This window comes from Camelus dromedarius, chromosome 23 (genome assembly GCF_036321535.1).
Source record: "Camelus dromedarius isolate mCamDro1 chromosome 23, mCamDro1.pat, whole genome shotgun sequence".
Taxonomy (NCBI): Eukaryota; Metazoa; Chordata; class Mammalia; order Artiodactyla; family Camelidae; genus Camelus; species Camelus dromedarius.
The window spans coordinates 6,810,338-6,825,309 of NC_087458.1; the positions used below are offsets into that span (position 1 = coordinate 6,810,338).

At 53.8% G+C, this 14,972-nt stretch overlaps 1 protein-coding gene and 1 long non-coding RNA gene across 3 annotated transcripts; one reads left to right on the forward strand and one right to left on the reverse strand.

Annotated features, from left to right (window-relative positions):
• The first annotated feature begins 251 nt into the window (after nucleotides 1-251).
• On the forward strand, nucleotides 252-14,522 carry DCST1 (DC-STAMP domain containing 1). 2 transcript variants are annotated; one of them, XM_031436182.2, is made up of 16 exons: nucleotides 252-347; nucleotides 694-819; nucleotides 888-962; nucleotides 5,350-5,478; nucleotides 5,826-5,965; nucleotides 6,703-6,919; nucleotides 7,005-7,148; nucleotides 7,679-7,800; nucleotides 8,221-8,378; nucleotides 10,415-10,514; nucleotides 10,640-10,735; nucleotides 10,873-10,999; nucleotides 11,385-11,501; nucleotides 11,961-12,103; nucleotides 12,240-12,353; nucleotides 14,271-14,522. In XM_031436182.2, the coding sequence occupies exons 1-16, from the start codon at nucleotides 287-289 to the stop codon at nucleotides 14,520-14,522; spliced, it is 2,121 nt and encodes a 706-aa protein (XP_031292042.1). In that variant the 5' UTR covers nucleotides 252-286. The 2 variants fall into 2 exon arrangements, with proteins under 2 accessions (XP_031292042.1, XP_064333883.1); XM_064477813.1 differs by lacking the exon at nucleotides 888-962.
• Nucleotides 9,245-14,621, reverse strand: LOC105088959 (uncharacterized). The gene is made up of 3 exons (XR_837130.3): nucleotides 14,514-14,621; nucleotides 12,979-13,160; nucleotides 9,245-10,383 (listed from the first exon to the last, which is right to left on the reverse strand). It is a non-coding gene; the product is annotated as an uncharacterized LOC105088959 (long non-coding RNA).
• Nucleotides 14,622-14,972: the final 351 nt, after the last annotated feature.

A 14,972-nucleotide genomic window follows, 5' to 3' on the forward strand; every position in this document is an offset into this window, starting at 1 on the left:
CAGGAGATGCCTGCCAGGTTCTGTGGCTCTTAAAGGCTCTAGAATTTCTCACCATGTTCTAAAGTTCTGGAGGGCTTTTACTGTATGTAAGAATCCCTTATCCAGTTCAAAGATTGGGGAAGGGAGAGGTGGGTTTCTAACCACCTCATTTCAGAGCAGAGGGATTAAAAGACACAGACCTCAGACAGCCTGTGGGTGAGGCAGAAGAGACAGAAGCAGAACCTCTCATCCAAGGACATCCTTGAGGAGAATTCTGGGCGGAGAGAGGCCTCCCCTGAGCAGACTTATGGCCATCAGACCTCATCAGAATAGAGCAAAAGGGTCAAGAAGGAAACTACCCCACACCAGTGAGTCAGCCACCCCTTCGCAGTGACTGCCAGCGACTGCCAGCCCTACTCCTCCCACCCAATCTCTCCTCTAGGACACCAGCCCTTTGCCCCACTTTGCTGTCTCCCCACCTCCACCAGTCTCATCCAGTGTCCGCCTCCAGTCTAGCCCTTTCTTCTTCTCTCCTTCATGTCTGCCCCACTTCCTCAGGGTCCCTCATCCTCCTTCAGGATCCCCCGAGTTCCTGCCACCCTCAGCCAGGTTACCCCAGCCTCTCCCCACTGCCAGCCTCTAACCCTAGTGAACCAGGTCCCACCAGAAGAGCGGTCTGTCGGCCCTGCCAGGCTAAACTGCACCATCTCCCAGCGGTACAGAGGTTCCTGAGCTGGGGGCTGCCCGACGCCTGTAGCCGATTCCTGTGGCGCCAGCAGGGCGAGTTTCCAGTCAGTGCTTTCCTGCTGGGAGCAGGCACTGGGGGGCTCCTGGCCATAGGTGAGTATCAAGTAGAGCTCAGGGGTGGGGCCCATCTTTTGACCTTTGGCTTGACCCTGTATCCTCAGGTCTCTTCCAGCTCCTGGTGAACCCTATGAACATCTATGAAGATCAGAAGATGGTGACATTGTACAGCTTGGTTGGTTAGTACTGGGATAAGGACGGGGACACTCAAGAGGCCTGTGAAACACAGCCCACCCCTGGGTGCCCAGGAAGGAGTCTGAGCTTGTTTCTTCTGTTCCCAAGTGTCCCTTGTAGCCTCAACCTTGTCTTGGGCTTTGAGGGGAGATCCAGAGGGCAGAGGCCCTGAGTCCACAGAAGAAGACACAGTCCTTGCCCTCTCAAGTCTCCCCAGTCTGAGGGACTCCCTCTTACCCCCATGATATAGTCCAAACCCCAAGACCATTCATGATCCCCATCTCTCCTGACCTCTCTGGCCTTGTTTCCTGCTGCTCCTGATAAATTCATTTCATTCACTTATTCATTCATTCATTCATTCATTTAGCACTAATTGAGCACCTGCTGAGGCTTCAGCAGTGAACTTGGTTGACATGCACTCAGCTCTTTTTTTAACTTTAGACTCTTAGAGATTATAATATATATCATACATACTACATCCACATACATACACTGTAATATATAATGCATACATGTGTATATCTATACATATGCAGTGACAGCTATAATCTATAATGAGTTCTTTTTTTTAACTGAGATATAGTTGACGTACAATATTATGTTAGTTTCTGGTGTGCTACATAGTGATTGACATTTGCATATGTCACGGAATAATCACCATGATAAGTCTAGGAACCATCTGTCCACATACAAAGTTATTACAATATTATTGACCATGTTCTTTTTTTATTAAAGTATAGTTAATTTACAATATTATATTAGTTTCAGATGTACAACGTATTGATTCAACATTTTAAAGTTATTACAAAATACTGGCTATATTCCCTACTGACCAAATTCTTTATGCTATCTATTACATCCCTGTGACTCATTTATTCCATAATTGAAGGTTTTTACCTCTTAATTCCCTTCACCTATTTCCCCCACTCCTCCCTACCCTCACCCCACACCCAGCTCATTCAGAGTTTACATTCTTTCAAGTTTACAGTCTCATGGAGAGGGTTAGACAATAAATGAACAAGAAATAAACAAGAGCATTTCTGATGGTGACAAAAAAGTATGGTATGGTATGAAAAAAGTAAACCTGGGGGATGTGATAGAAAGGGGCAGGGAGCTACCTTGAGTAGTCAGGGAAGGCCTCTCAGAGGAGGTGACATTTGAATGGAGATCTTGTATCAGGAGGTACTGGGCTGCAAAAACAGAAAATCCACCTATAAGTGGTTTAACCATAGAGGAAGTTTATCATGGCACACAGCAAGTTTTAAAGTAGAGTGGTTTTGGGATTTGGATAATTTAGCAGCTCAGTAAACCCACCCAGGACCCAGCTTCCTTTTGTCTTTTTTCTCTGCCATCTTTGGCCTGTAGATCATTCCTCTTCAGGTCATGAAATGGCTGCAGCAAATCCAAGCATCACATCCTCATCCAACAATGTCAAAAGACCGAAGCATTCCTTCCTCATGTCTCATAAGAACAAAGAAAACTTCCCATCCACCCTAGCCAACATCCCCCACACCTCTGTGGTCAGAACTGCAGCACGTGCCCTTTCCTAAACCTCTCCCAGGCAAGGGGCACGGACATGGCATCGACACCAGCTCACTGAACGAACTGCCTCTATGGGTTACCAACATGAAACTGCTTTTGTTCCGACCACTGTATTCCTACCTTTCTCCCACTAATGACCTCTCACACAGACCCTTAGCTTTCTGGTGATTTTAATCTAGAAGACCCAGTCCTGCTTCAGTAATTATGACTGTTTTTAGTGTTTAAAAGGTCTGATCCAGTCTATATCAAATTTTCCATCTCACGTCCATTCTCAGACATCTTCCCCTCAACTGCCCCCTCGCCCCCTCGCAGCTCAGACCTGTCCCCTGGCATGGGGTCCCACAGTGGAGAAGGGGGCCTGGCTGGCTCACTCACTTTTTTCTCCACTTCCTTCCCCTTTTGGTTCTTCTGATGTCAGAAAGGGGGTTAGAAGAATTAGAGGAAAAGAGACAAAAGTCTGAAGTCATCGATACTGTTATAATTCCACCGCCTCTGCATGGCAAGCACTCACACCCTGGCTGTCTCAGGAGGCCCGTTTATGGTCTCTCTGGAGGTTCCGTGTGGACCTCACAGTGCCCAGCTTCCTGCTGAGGGCAGTTCTATTTGGCTGACCTCAAATGAGGCTCCCGGTAGCTTCTACAGACCACCCACAGCCTCTTACTTTTGGATGCTTCCCCCCAAGCAGGCTGCACTCTGGGATGGGGACCCTCACAGATGGCTTAAGGCCTGCTGTCCTCCAAATGTCCTATTGTCCCAGAGGAAGTGTGCACTTCCTTGCCTAGCCAAACTCGGAAAGTAGGGTCCCTCGCAGCTGCCCTCTCCTCTGCCGTGGTGAGAAGCAAGTACCACTCTCCACATTCACGATTCCCCCACACTCCCGGGTCAGGGGTCCCTGCTGAGCACGCCCATGAACGCTCTCCCTCTCTGGGCCTTGGTGGCAGCCTGGGGAGGGGCCCTGCCAGGCTCTGCGGCTCAGCGGGCGTCGGGCTGGGAGTGATGAGCCGGGTTCCTCTTCCTGCAGCACCAGCCTCTGAAGGGTTCTCTTAAGTCTGTCACTTGACATGGGGAAGTGGACACCCATCCTCTCCACAGACTCTCCTCCTCTGTCTGCCTACTCTAACCGCTTCTCTCCACTTCCAGAAAATACAGATTTCGAGTCTTGTCTTTATGTAGACTGGTTGGCACAGAGGGGTGAGATTAGTTTTGCTCTTCGGGTAAGCCTAGACACGGACATGGGCGAGCTCCACGGGGCTCTCTTTAGAATGGAGGGCAACCCTTGGTCAACAGTCATCCTCGGAATGTAGGCCAACTATTGTCAACTATTGTCCTCACCTTGAGTCTTGGGCCAAAAGGCCAAACCCATAGAACAAGCCGCTTTCGATGTCCTGTTATACCAAACTCAGGATAGACAGATCCAGATTTACCTCCAGGGGCCAAGGCAGGGACAGGCCATTGCCCTTGAACAAAACCCAAGTTGTGTTAGCAAGGAAGAAGGCAGAAAAACTGCTGGGTGGCACCCGACAGGGTTTGCAGCAAACCTGTATGACCAGGTGGAGCCGGCCAGGTGGAGAACAGGGGGAGGAACGCTCCTGGCAGGGGGACCAGCCAGGGCGAAGACCTGAGAGGAGGGATGAGCTATGAGCTTGGCGGGTTCCAGGAACAGCAACAAGGCCTGTGTGGGCAGACATGGTGGGCGAAGGGCTGAGTGGCACGTGATCACTTCAGAAGGGAGGCCGGGGCCAGATCATGAAAATCTGGAGACCACATTCAGGGAGTTTGGATTTGATCCCAAGTGAGGTGGAAAGTCATTGCCTAGTTTGAAGCAGAGAAGGGATGTGATCTGACTTACGTTTTTACAAGATCTAGCTGCCTTGTGAAAACTGAAGTTTAGGTTAGCAAGAGAGGAATTAGGAGACTAGCTGGTCCCTATGAGGGACGACGGGGACTCCATGAGGGCAGTGGAGATGGAGCAGAGTGAGGACTTGGGGTTTAATTTGGTGACCCTTGGGAGAACACTCTATCAATACCAGAATCTTCTAGGTTCCCTGACCAGTTTATGCTGTTCCTTGGGCCTGGAATGCCGAACAACACTTACTCATCTTCCAGGCCCCGCTGACACATCACCTCCTTTGTCCAGCCTTCCCAGCCCCACCCCTCCCCGCAGAAATACCCACTCCCTTCTCGGCTCCCACAGCTCTTTATAAGCACCTCCCTGTGCACTTAGCACTTCGTGTTGTAGTCATTTGTTTACCCGTCTGTCTCTCTCCCTGGATTATGAGCTTCAAGGAGCTCACTGTCTCCTTGCAGAGACCACAGGGGGACACACGTGAAACTGCTAAAACATACCAGGATGTACACAATTAAGGGCTAAAATTAGGGGCAGAGACTGTGAGTGCTGTAGGTGGCAGAGCACGGGGAATATTGAAGTGGCTGTGACCTCTCTTCTGACGGCTCTGGGCACCAGTGCCTGTTTCCAGAATTTTTCTCTTGCTTTCTGCTCTCTCAGCACCTATGGTAAGTGTGAATCCAGCCTGGAGGAGGAGAAGTGTTGGCCCCCTTCCCTAGCACACACACATGTACACATGCAAAGTCAATCCCCGACCATGGCTTTTCAACCTCTAGCCATCTTTCCAAGCCCTTCCAGAGACTGCCACACAGCTGAACCCTGTAAATGGCTGTTCAGTAAATGAGTGAGTGGCCTGGAAGGCCTATCAGAGTCACTGTAAGTGGGACACAGGTAGAATGGTGATGGTTCTAGAAGGGAGTCAAAGAGGGTGGGTGCTCTGCTAAACCTGGTGGGTGAGGCAGCTTCCTCACTCTGCCTCCTCACCTCCTGGGCTCTCCCCACAGGCTTGGGGGCCATGGGCTGGGGGACCTCCCCTCACATCCGCTGTGCCAGCCTCCTGCTAGTACCCAAGATGCTGGGCAAAGAGGGCCGGCTCTTTGTGCTGGGATACGCCTTGGCCGCCATCTATGAGGGTGAGTGTGTGCCCCTGGGTACCAGTTAGTCTTCAATGAAGCAGTGACCCCGGGTGGGCCATCCAGTGAGTGCCAGGCCTGGTAAAGGAGAAGGACTGGGAGTCTCATCCCAGCTGTTCCAACTTGCTGGGTGTCCCTGAGAGAATGCCTCCACATCTCTGGGTCTCCTTAGTTTACACAGGTAAAAAGATCATGGGTTGAATGAGCTGACCTCTCACCAGTTTCTGGGCCCCATCAGTGTACGCTTCTAGGAGATGGTCACTGCACGCAGAGTAGGAGTTAGGGGTGGGCTGAAGGAAGTTAATTGGCTCTAGAGGGAGATAATCTACCAGGGCATCTTCCCCCAGGACCAGTGGCCAACCTGCGGCACAACCTCAATGAGGTGATAGCATCGCTGGGCTGCACCGTGGAGCTGCAGATCAACAACACCCGCGCGGCCTGGCATGTTTCCACAGCCCCGCTTCGGGCAGTGTTCAAGGACCTGCTGGTCAGGACCCTGCCCGGCCAGGACCTGGGGGTCCCTCTCCCCGCAGGGCCTAGATGACCTGCGCTGGGGGCTGGGGTCCTGGATTTACAGTTTCCCAATGAGGGTGGTACTGGATTTTTTTTTTTTGCAGAACTGTCCCCAAACATTGCACTAAATGGTCCCTGGGCGATAAATGCCAGGATAGCCCCTGTCCCAAGCCATCGGGACACCCCCAAACACACACTTTTCCAACCACCTGAGTAGGTGGTACTCTGGGTAGCTGAGCTAGAATGCCAGGAAATTGGGGGCCCTGGCCTTGAGCACTCTGGAAGCTTTGAGGACCAGAGGATTAGGGAATTGGGTACTAGAAGACTAGAGATGGGGGTTCAGAAGAATTGGAGAGTTGAGGAGCTGGGGAGATAAGGACTGAGGGGCTTGGGACCTTGAGTTGGCACAGTGGTCTGCGAGATTAGTGATGGGTGAAGTCCAAGAACCTGGGGAACCCTTCTGGGATGGGAGGCCTCAGGAGGAGCTGGGAGCCTGGGAGGTGAGCAGAGGCACCTGGGGAGGGGAGAGGGCTCCCAAGGACTATGAACAGTGGAGAATCTGAGATGAAAGTCTGTCTCAGGGCTTAGTCTCCCTATAGAATTGAGGTAAGAGCCCAAAGCTTGGCTATTGAGGGAAGAACAGGCTGTTGGGCAGCAGAAGCTCTAAGCTCCCATGTCTGATCCATTTCTTCCCTCCCGCTCCAACCCCAGGGGAGCAAAGATTTGATGAAAGCCGAGACTCAGAACATCACCAACTCCTTTGAGGAGCTGGATGCCCAGGTGAACAGTGAGACCGGCTTCACTCCCGAGGATGCCCTGGGCTCAGAGGAGGCAGCCCAAGGCAGAGAGATCCGCCGTGCCTCAGCCTCCAGATACCGCCTCTCTACACAGAAGATGTATGAGCTGCGGACCAAGCTGCGTTGCTCCTGTGAGGGTGGGGTCCCTGGGGGGGGGCTGGGGGGGCTCCAGGTGAGCGTGTGGGGACCTCAGGCACCTGTTGCTCCTTCCCACAGATGTGGTGAACAAGGCCATGCTCCACTGCCGCCACTGGTTTGACCAAAAGCACGAAGAGTGCATGCAACGCATCTGGGTCCCGCTCCTCAGCCATCTGCTCTGCCTGCCCATGAAGTTCAAGTTCTTCTGTGGCATTGCCAAGGGTCAGCACTGCAGCAGGAGGGTGGGGAGCACCAGGGCTGGGGTCTGAGTCCTTGGAGACCCCAGGTAGGTGTGGGGCAGAAGGCAATCAGGAGGGGAGGGTTTCGGCTCTGGGGACACGGCACCCTCAGATCCCAGCCCCTCCACTGACAGGCTCTGTGACTCGGGTAAGTTTACAGCAAGGCTCTCAGCTTTGTCTCTTCATCTGAAAGATGGGCACGATGTTATGTTTATCCCACTTGGAGTTTTTGAGGCTTTAAGGGGTAATGTGTGTAAAGCAGGCAACAGCACTGGCACGGAGAGGAATCGCTGTATTAAATGTTGGCTATCATTATCAACCTTTGGTATGGTTATAGACAGGTGAAAAAATGGGGGAAAGAATTCAAGGAGAGTGAAGGGGGAGAGACTGAGGGTGGTAGAAAGTCATAGGCAGAGAGACAGAAAAGCAGGATGAAGAGGCTCAGGGGAAGGGAGGACTGGAGGCTGGGTACAGGGAGGTCCCTGACCTGTCCCCTCCCCACCCCCCGGCCAGTGATGGAGGTCTGGTGCCGCAGCCGCATCCCAGTGGAGGGCAACTTTGGGCAGACCTATGACACCCTCAACCAGTCTATTCGCGGCCTGGAGGGGGAATTTTCAGCCACTATTAACCTCAAGGTAGGAGGAGGGTGTGAGGGTGGGGATGGGGGCAGGGGGAGATAGGGAGTGGGAGGAGGGCACCGGGAAAAGGGTGTGAGGAAGAGCAAGTGAGAGGACACAGGACAGCGGTGACTGGCTGTGAGTGAGGGCACAGGGTGGGGAAGAGGGCCGAGCTTGTGGCTCACACATACAGGGACCTGACTTGAGGACAGAAGAGTCAGCCAGGTGTGGGAAGGTGTCAGCTCATACAGATGCAGGGGAGCAAGACTGAGTCAAGGAGGGCAGCGAACAGAAGGAGGTGGCAACCCTAAAGGTCTTGAGAAGAGTCAGGGGACAAGGGCGGGCATCAGAGAAGAGAAGCTGCAGAGAGGCTGGAAGGCTGGGAGGTTGGGAGGCTGAGAGGCTGAGGCTCTGAGTCGGCCCAACGCCCTCCACCAGGAAGAGAAGCGGGCTGGGGTGCTGGGCCTCAACACGAGCTGGGAACATGTGAGCACCGAGGTGCGGGACTACGTGAGACGTCAGGAGGCCCAGCTGGAGTGGGCCCTGGGGCTGCTGCACGTGCTGCTCTCCTGCACCTTCCTGCTCGTCCTCCGCGCGTGAGTCCTCAACCTCCACCCAGAAGCCCCCTCCTATGCTCAGGATGGAAGCCCTGCCCTGAGGGAGGCTCTAAGGATGGAGCTGCAGAGCCCACCTTCGACTCCAAATGTGAACGTTCTTGGGCCTTTAACTTCACCTTTTTATAAAACTGGGTTTGTTGTTTACACAAAGTTAAAGGAAATGTGGACATTTTGTCAGAAGGAACGTTACCCAGGTTCCCACCACCTTAAAAGGGTGACTGTCTTCATTTATCTGCCTCCTTCCGGCCTTTATCCTGATGCTGACTTTCTTCTTTACTTTTAGCTTTGACTTTTGATTTTTTTTCTTGCCCTTCATATTCCCCTTGGCTCTGACTTTGTGCCATTTTTATCGTCCAATTCTGCTTTCATTTTCTCCCGCCTGCTGCGTTGGCAGCTACTTTCCCTCCATTTGGACCAAAGTCCTCAACCCCACCCAGCCTGGCGTCTAGCTGGGCTCCTGGGCCTTACCTGGCTTCCCTGCCGACCTCTGGACCCTCTATGTCCTGTCTCCACCCCCAAATGCCTGAGATGGGCAGGGGCTGGGCAAGGGCAGCCATAGGAGCTCCTGCTTGGTTGGCCCCATCTGTGGGGCCTAGAGTGACCACAAGTGAGTGGTTACATGTGTGCCCAGGGCCCTGTGGAAGGACAAAGATGAATGAGCCATATTCCTGCCCTCAAGAAGCTCATGGTCTAGGAGAAGCAAGAGAGACATCAACAAAACAGATGGTTCAGGGCTGTACTATGAACTGGCTCTTGGGACAGGGGTGGGAGCTGAAAAGGTGCCCCTGAGAGGGCCATAATGGGGCTTCAAAAGACTGCAGATAGGGAGCCATGGTCAAGAAGAGAAAAGGAGTTCTCTTGGGCCAGGATTCTGGCATTTGTGGGGTGTGGAAGACAGAGGCTGGGGTTGAGGACTGGGCTGAAGCGGGCATGGTCAGAACAGTCTGAAAAATCCCTGCAGGAGGGCCCTGAACTGCCCCTCAGTTGCAGGGTTTCAGGGTGGACTGGAGCAGCTTGGAGGCAGGGAGGCCAAGGTGGGTCAGAGGTTAGGGAGCCTGGCTGGAGTGGGGCGTGGCAGGAAGTTGGCCTGAGATGGAGGGAGGAAGGGGAAAGGTGCAGCAGGTCTCAGAGCCAGCTTGGGGAGGGAAGGAAGGAGGCACAAAGTCAAAAGCCATTTCCAGGCTTTCAACCTGGGTGGGGTCACTCACTGAAGGGACAGAGCTGGCCAGGGGGCGGGGCCCAGGCCCGGCAGCGGTAGGTCTCTCCACAAGGGGGCGCTCATAGCCTTTCTTTGCATTTATAGTTACTTCTACCTTAAAGGCGAAGACGTGGATTTTTACAGGGTCCCAGAACCAACAGCATTGGAACTTATGTTTCACAGTTTACAGAGCTTACTTAATGTAATTTTACAGTTTAAAACACATTTCCAACAATTAACATTTTTTTCTTAGGAAACAGAAGCATTATATGGGACTTTGGGAGATACACAGAGGGGAGCTACATTTGCACACGCGTGCGCACACACACACACACACACAGAAAACACCGCTGCACTCAAGGGTGTGTTAGAGGAAAAGGGAAATAGTGGTTGGAATGAATTTTGCTTGAAGTGACTTCCAGGAGATGTTTTGAGGGCTTGGCCAAGAGGTAGGGACTTGAGAGGTGAATCAGGAAATTCCGGCCACCTTTACGGGTTTCTTGTCTCGGTGCTTTTTCTCCTGCTGTTTCCTCTGCTATTCATCCAGAAAGTTCCACGCCTGGGAAACCTTCCCCTACCTCCCATGCCCTTACATGACTCTCCCTCCTCTCCTCACCTCTATTATGTCTCATCAGCGTATGTGTGCATGTCTCTCACTGGGCTGTGGGCTGCTGAGGGGCAGGGCAGAAGTGCCTTCTCCTAGGACATAGCTGGGGTCCAGTGCATGCTGGGTGGTCGGCTGAATGGCTGTGCGCCCAGGAAGCCCACGGCGGGGCGTGGGCAAACCTGGAAGAGACAGAGACCCCCTAATCCACAGGTGCTTCTCCTACGTGGACAGTTATAACGGGGACATCCGCTTTGACAACATCTACATCAGCACCTACTTCTGTCAGATCGATGAACGCAGGAGGAAGCTGGTGAGCGGGCGCAGCCCGGCCCAAGGGCGCCCTGCTCTGTGCCCTGTGTGGCTTCACGGCCCTGGAGGGCAGCGGGAAAGGGGAGAGGCTGCTCAGTGTTTCTCACTGTGTGGACATTTTCCCAGGGCAAACGGACTCTGCTGCCGCTCCGCAAAGCTGAGAAGAAAACCGTCATCTTCCCCAGGGACCCCACCATCCAGGCCTCAGAAATGAGAAATGTGGTGAGGGTGGCATGGAGGGGAGACCCCTGATCCTACAGAGGCAGGGGCCTGAGGGGTGGAGGGCAAAGGCATCAGAAAGGGCTCCAGGCCAGGGCAGGCGACGCTGCCCAGCTCCGCCCCTCCTTCTCCTTGGGCAGGTAAGGGAGCTCATGGAGACAATGCCCGTGCTGCTGCTGCTGCTGCTGCTCTGTGGCCTGGACTGGGTTCTCTACTCCATCTTCGACACCATCCGCCACCACTCTTTCCTGCAGTACTCCTTCCGCAGTGAGCCCAGCCCCCACTCCAGGCTCCAGGCCCAGGAGACAGCCCCCTGGAGAACCCCCACCCCTGTGCAGCCACCCCACCCCAATTCTTCCCATTTTGCACTTCCTTCTGCGTCTCAGCCCCTCCCTGTCCTCTGCAGGGTCAAGTATCAGCCCTGCAATCTGACAGCTGTCACTGGGGGCCTCAGTTTCCAACCCCCCTTTATATTTACCAAAAGGAGGAGTTAGTATTTGGTGAGAGGACAAAAAGTCCTGTGCAGTGAGTTTTTCTATGCTCTGACCTCTCCCCTTCATCCAGTCCCCATCCTGCCCCATCCCCTTAACTCCAATTCTTTCGTGATCCATACCCACCCCACCACATACCACGGCCCCTATTCTGGCTTCAGGCAGTCATAAATTGGAAGTGAAAGTCGGGGGAGACTCTATGCTTGCCCGGCTTCTTCGGAAAACCATCGGGGCCCTGAACACCTCCTCAGAGACAGTAGTGGAATCAAACAACATGCGTGAGTGATGCTAAAAGTTTGGATCAGAGGAACTGAGGGCGGAGGGCGGGTGGAGACAGAGTCTTTCCAGGACAAAGCGTTGGGCGACCGCCTTGGGTTTGGTGAGATGGCGAAGTGGCGAGGTTGGGTTGGAGAAATCAGAGCGGGAAACATCAGGTCAGAGTTGGAGGATGACAGGCTTAGGTCAGAGGGCTCTGAAGGCTGGGGCCTTAGGGCCAGAGAGTCCCAGCCCTTGGGAGCAACCCTGTCCAACAGAACTTTCTGCCATGATGGAAAATTTCTACATTTGTGCCATGCTGAGGAAATAGCTTCCTGTATTGGCAGCACAGCTCTGCAGGGTGAGGGGCAGGCAGGAGGAGGGCAGGGTAATCAGAGGCTTAACCCCCATCCCGCTGGCACGGGGTATTCAACCCAGAGCCGATCCTAACCAGATCCCTCACAGGCCTGCCCCTCCCCCAGCCTGCCTGCCCCAGCCCGTGCCCCTGAGTACCAGGGCCTATCTGAGGGCTGCACTGCCAAGCGGCCTGCTCGTGTGTCTCTGCCTGCTCCAGGCGCTCGGCTACAGGCTCCGGAGGGTCATCGCAGCCTTCTACTTCCCCAAGGTCCACCCCGCCCCTGACCCCTCCACCCCTACGCACACACACCAGCCCGCACCCAGCTCCCCACCAGCCCCATCTTTGGGAGATGCCTTTCTCCTTAACACTGTCACTGTCACTGACCCACTCTCCCCGGCCCCAGCGAGAGAAGCAACGTATCCTGTTCCTCTATAACGAGCTCCTGAGGAAGAGAGCAGCCTTCACGCAACTGAGGAGGGCCACCATCATGAGGCGGGCACAACAGCAGAGAGCTCCCGTAAGTCTAGGCCTGTGCCCCTGTGCCCAGCCCCCACCGAGGTCTCAGGCCTACTGACGCCCAGTCAGTTCTGATGGGATGCATGCAAAGGGCCCTGGTCCTCCAGCTCCTGGAGGTCAAGGCTGTGTCCATCTCTGTACCCCAGGATCCAGCTCAGCCTGAGATCCTCAGTGGACCACTGGGAAGCAGGCAGAAAAGGGGGATCAGATTTGATAGTGGGGTCAAAGGAAAGCAAGAGGGGTTCATCAGAAACAAGGGACCACAGGTTCTTCTAAGAGGGCTGCAGACCAGAAGCTCAGTGCAGTTCAGAGGAGGGCAGGGAGGCAGATGGGCTGGGGGTAAGGGAGGCCTCATGAAAGGGTATGTGGTGTACAGAAAGTACACAGTCAGAAGAACCAGATTCCAGTCCACACTCCCTCATTAAGCTGTATGGCCCTGGCCATGGTCCTCACTTGACCTCAGTTTTTCCCTCTGAAGAATGGGGAGCTTGGACAGATCTGTAAGGCCAGCTCACTAAAGATCAGTAACAGAATGGTGGTTAGGTGTGGGGCTCTGACGCCAGAGGGTTTGTATTCTGGCTCCTCCCCTTATTACTCTGACAATTGCGTAATCTTGAAGCACTTACTTAATGCTGAGCCTTGGTTCTTCCCTCCTGTAAAATGGAATTAACTACTCCATCTGGTTGTTGTAAGGATTAGATGAGTTTCACTGTCATGGTGCAGGCACACAGCAAGTTCCATACACGTGCTAATTGTCATTGTGTGATCCTAGGCAAGTAGCCACCTCTCCAAGCATCAGTTTTCTCGCCTGAAAAAGAGATAATGACACCAATATCTGCCTTAAGTGGTTATTGTCTGAATTTAGTTAATTTGCTTTCAGTTTCTTGGTACAGGGCCCAACATTATTTTAAAAATGAGTGGCAGACATTCTTATTTAACCAGACCTAACAAAGCTCATAAAAGTGAGAGACTATGTTTGCTTAACTTTTTCCTTCAGTGTCTAGATTGCCCCAACTCCCATGTCACACAATAGGGGCTAAATGAATGCCTGATGAAAAAAATGAACATACTATGATTACATGACAGTTCATGGAGTTAACTGGATTTTGATGGGCAGGTGGAAATGTGAAGGGTTTCATTCCAAGCTGAGGGAACAGAATGTGCAAAGACTCAGAGTCTAGAGGGAATTGCAAGAGCCAGGGCTAGTCTAAGGAGAAACTGGTACAAAAGATGGAAAGTTCAGGGAGAGGTAAGTTGGAGCAGAGGCTAGAAAGGGACCAGATTGTGGAAGACTCAGAAGGCCATGCCCCGGAGTTCTGCCTTTGTCTAGCAGGTAGTGGGGCCTCTGGAGTTTCTTGAGCAGAGAGTGACCTGATAATGTGGCCTGAGAATTCCTGGCAATTGTGTGGAGAGAGGGTGGAAGAGGGAGGAAGCATAATAAGCCAGCCTTATGATTTGGAATCAGGGTACCTGGGTCCAGCGAGGTTTGATTGTTTATCCCCTGTGCCTTTGGGAATTCACTTAACCTTCATGAGGTTCATCTTTCTCATCTGTAAAGTGGGGGAACACAGTAGTGATGGTCTTATCTGCCCTACTCATGTCTCTGCCCCACGGTGAGAATCAACTAAGGTGATTCATGGGAAAGTGCAAACTATGATGGTTGTTGCTGTTACTGGCTGGGAGAGAGTGTAGGCTGCATCCTCCCACTCTCCATCAAGGAGTGAGGGAGGCTCTCTAGGACCCACTTCACAGTACCCTTGCCCTCCAAGGGTCTTCTTTGCCCAATCCAGCTCCCTCCAACATGTGAGCATAGTCAGGCCTTAAGATTTCAAACAAGAAGCGCTATCCAGTACCCTTCGCACCCCTTCTTTCCCCGCTACTCCCCAACAGGCTCTAAACCCGCCTTGCCTCCTAACAGCGCCGCCACCTGGCGGACATCCTGCACCGCCGCTGCCCCATCTTGCGCCCCTGGCTGCGCCGGCGATGCGTGGTGTGCCAGGCACCCGAGGCGCCCGAGTCCTATGTGTGCCCGACGCCGGACTGCGAGGCGGTATATTGCTGGTCATGCTGGAACGACATGCGGCAGCGGTGCCCGGTCTGCACACCCCGTGAGGAGCTCTCCTCCTCCGCCTACAGCGACAGCAATGATGACGCTACCTACGCGGAGTGAAGGGACGTCCTGCTCGCTCTCCCATCTGCTCCTTCCTGTTTAGTAAAATTCTTTGTACACTCCTGCTGCCCGCTCTTCGCAGGGGTCCGGTACGGGAGGGTGGGCCGGCGTTGCGTGGCAGGCAGTCTGGAGAACTGGCCCGCCTGATCCGGTCAGAGCCGGGCTGCAGATGTGAAGCCGAAGGGTAGGAAAGGGTCCGGACCCAGGGCTGGGTGGAGGCGCGGCTCCCATGTCGGTCGGACCGGGCCTCGGCTCCCACCCTGTACAGTAGCCGGAAACTGGAGGGGCGCAGCAACGCACGCCGCGAGGGAGTCGGAATAGTGGGCTGGGTCCTGGCCTCTTCAAGACCAGGCGCGAGGCCGGGGCGGGGCCTTTCCGAGGGCGGAGCCTCGGGGGCGGAGCCTGGCCCGGGCTGGGTGGGAGGGGCGGGGCGGGGCGGGGCCTGGTGGC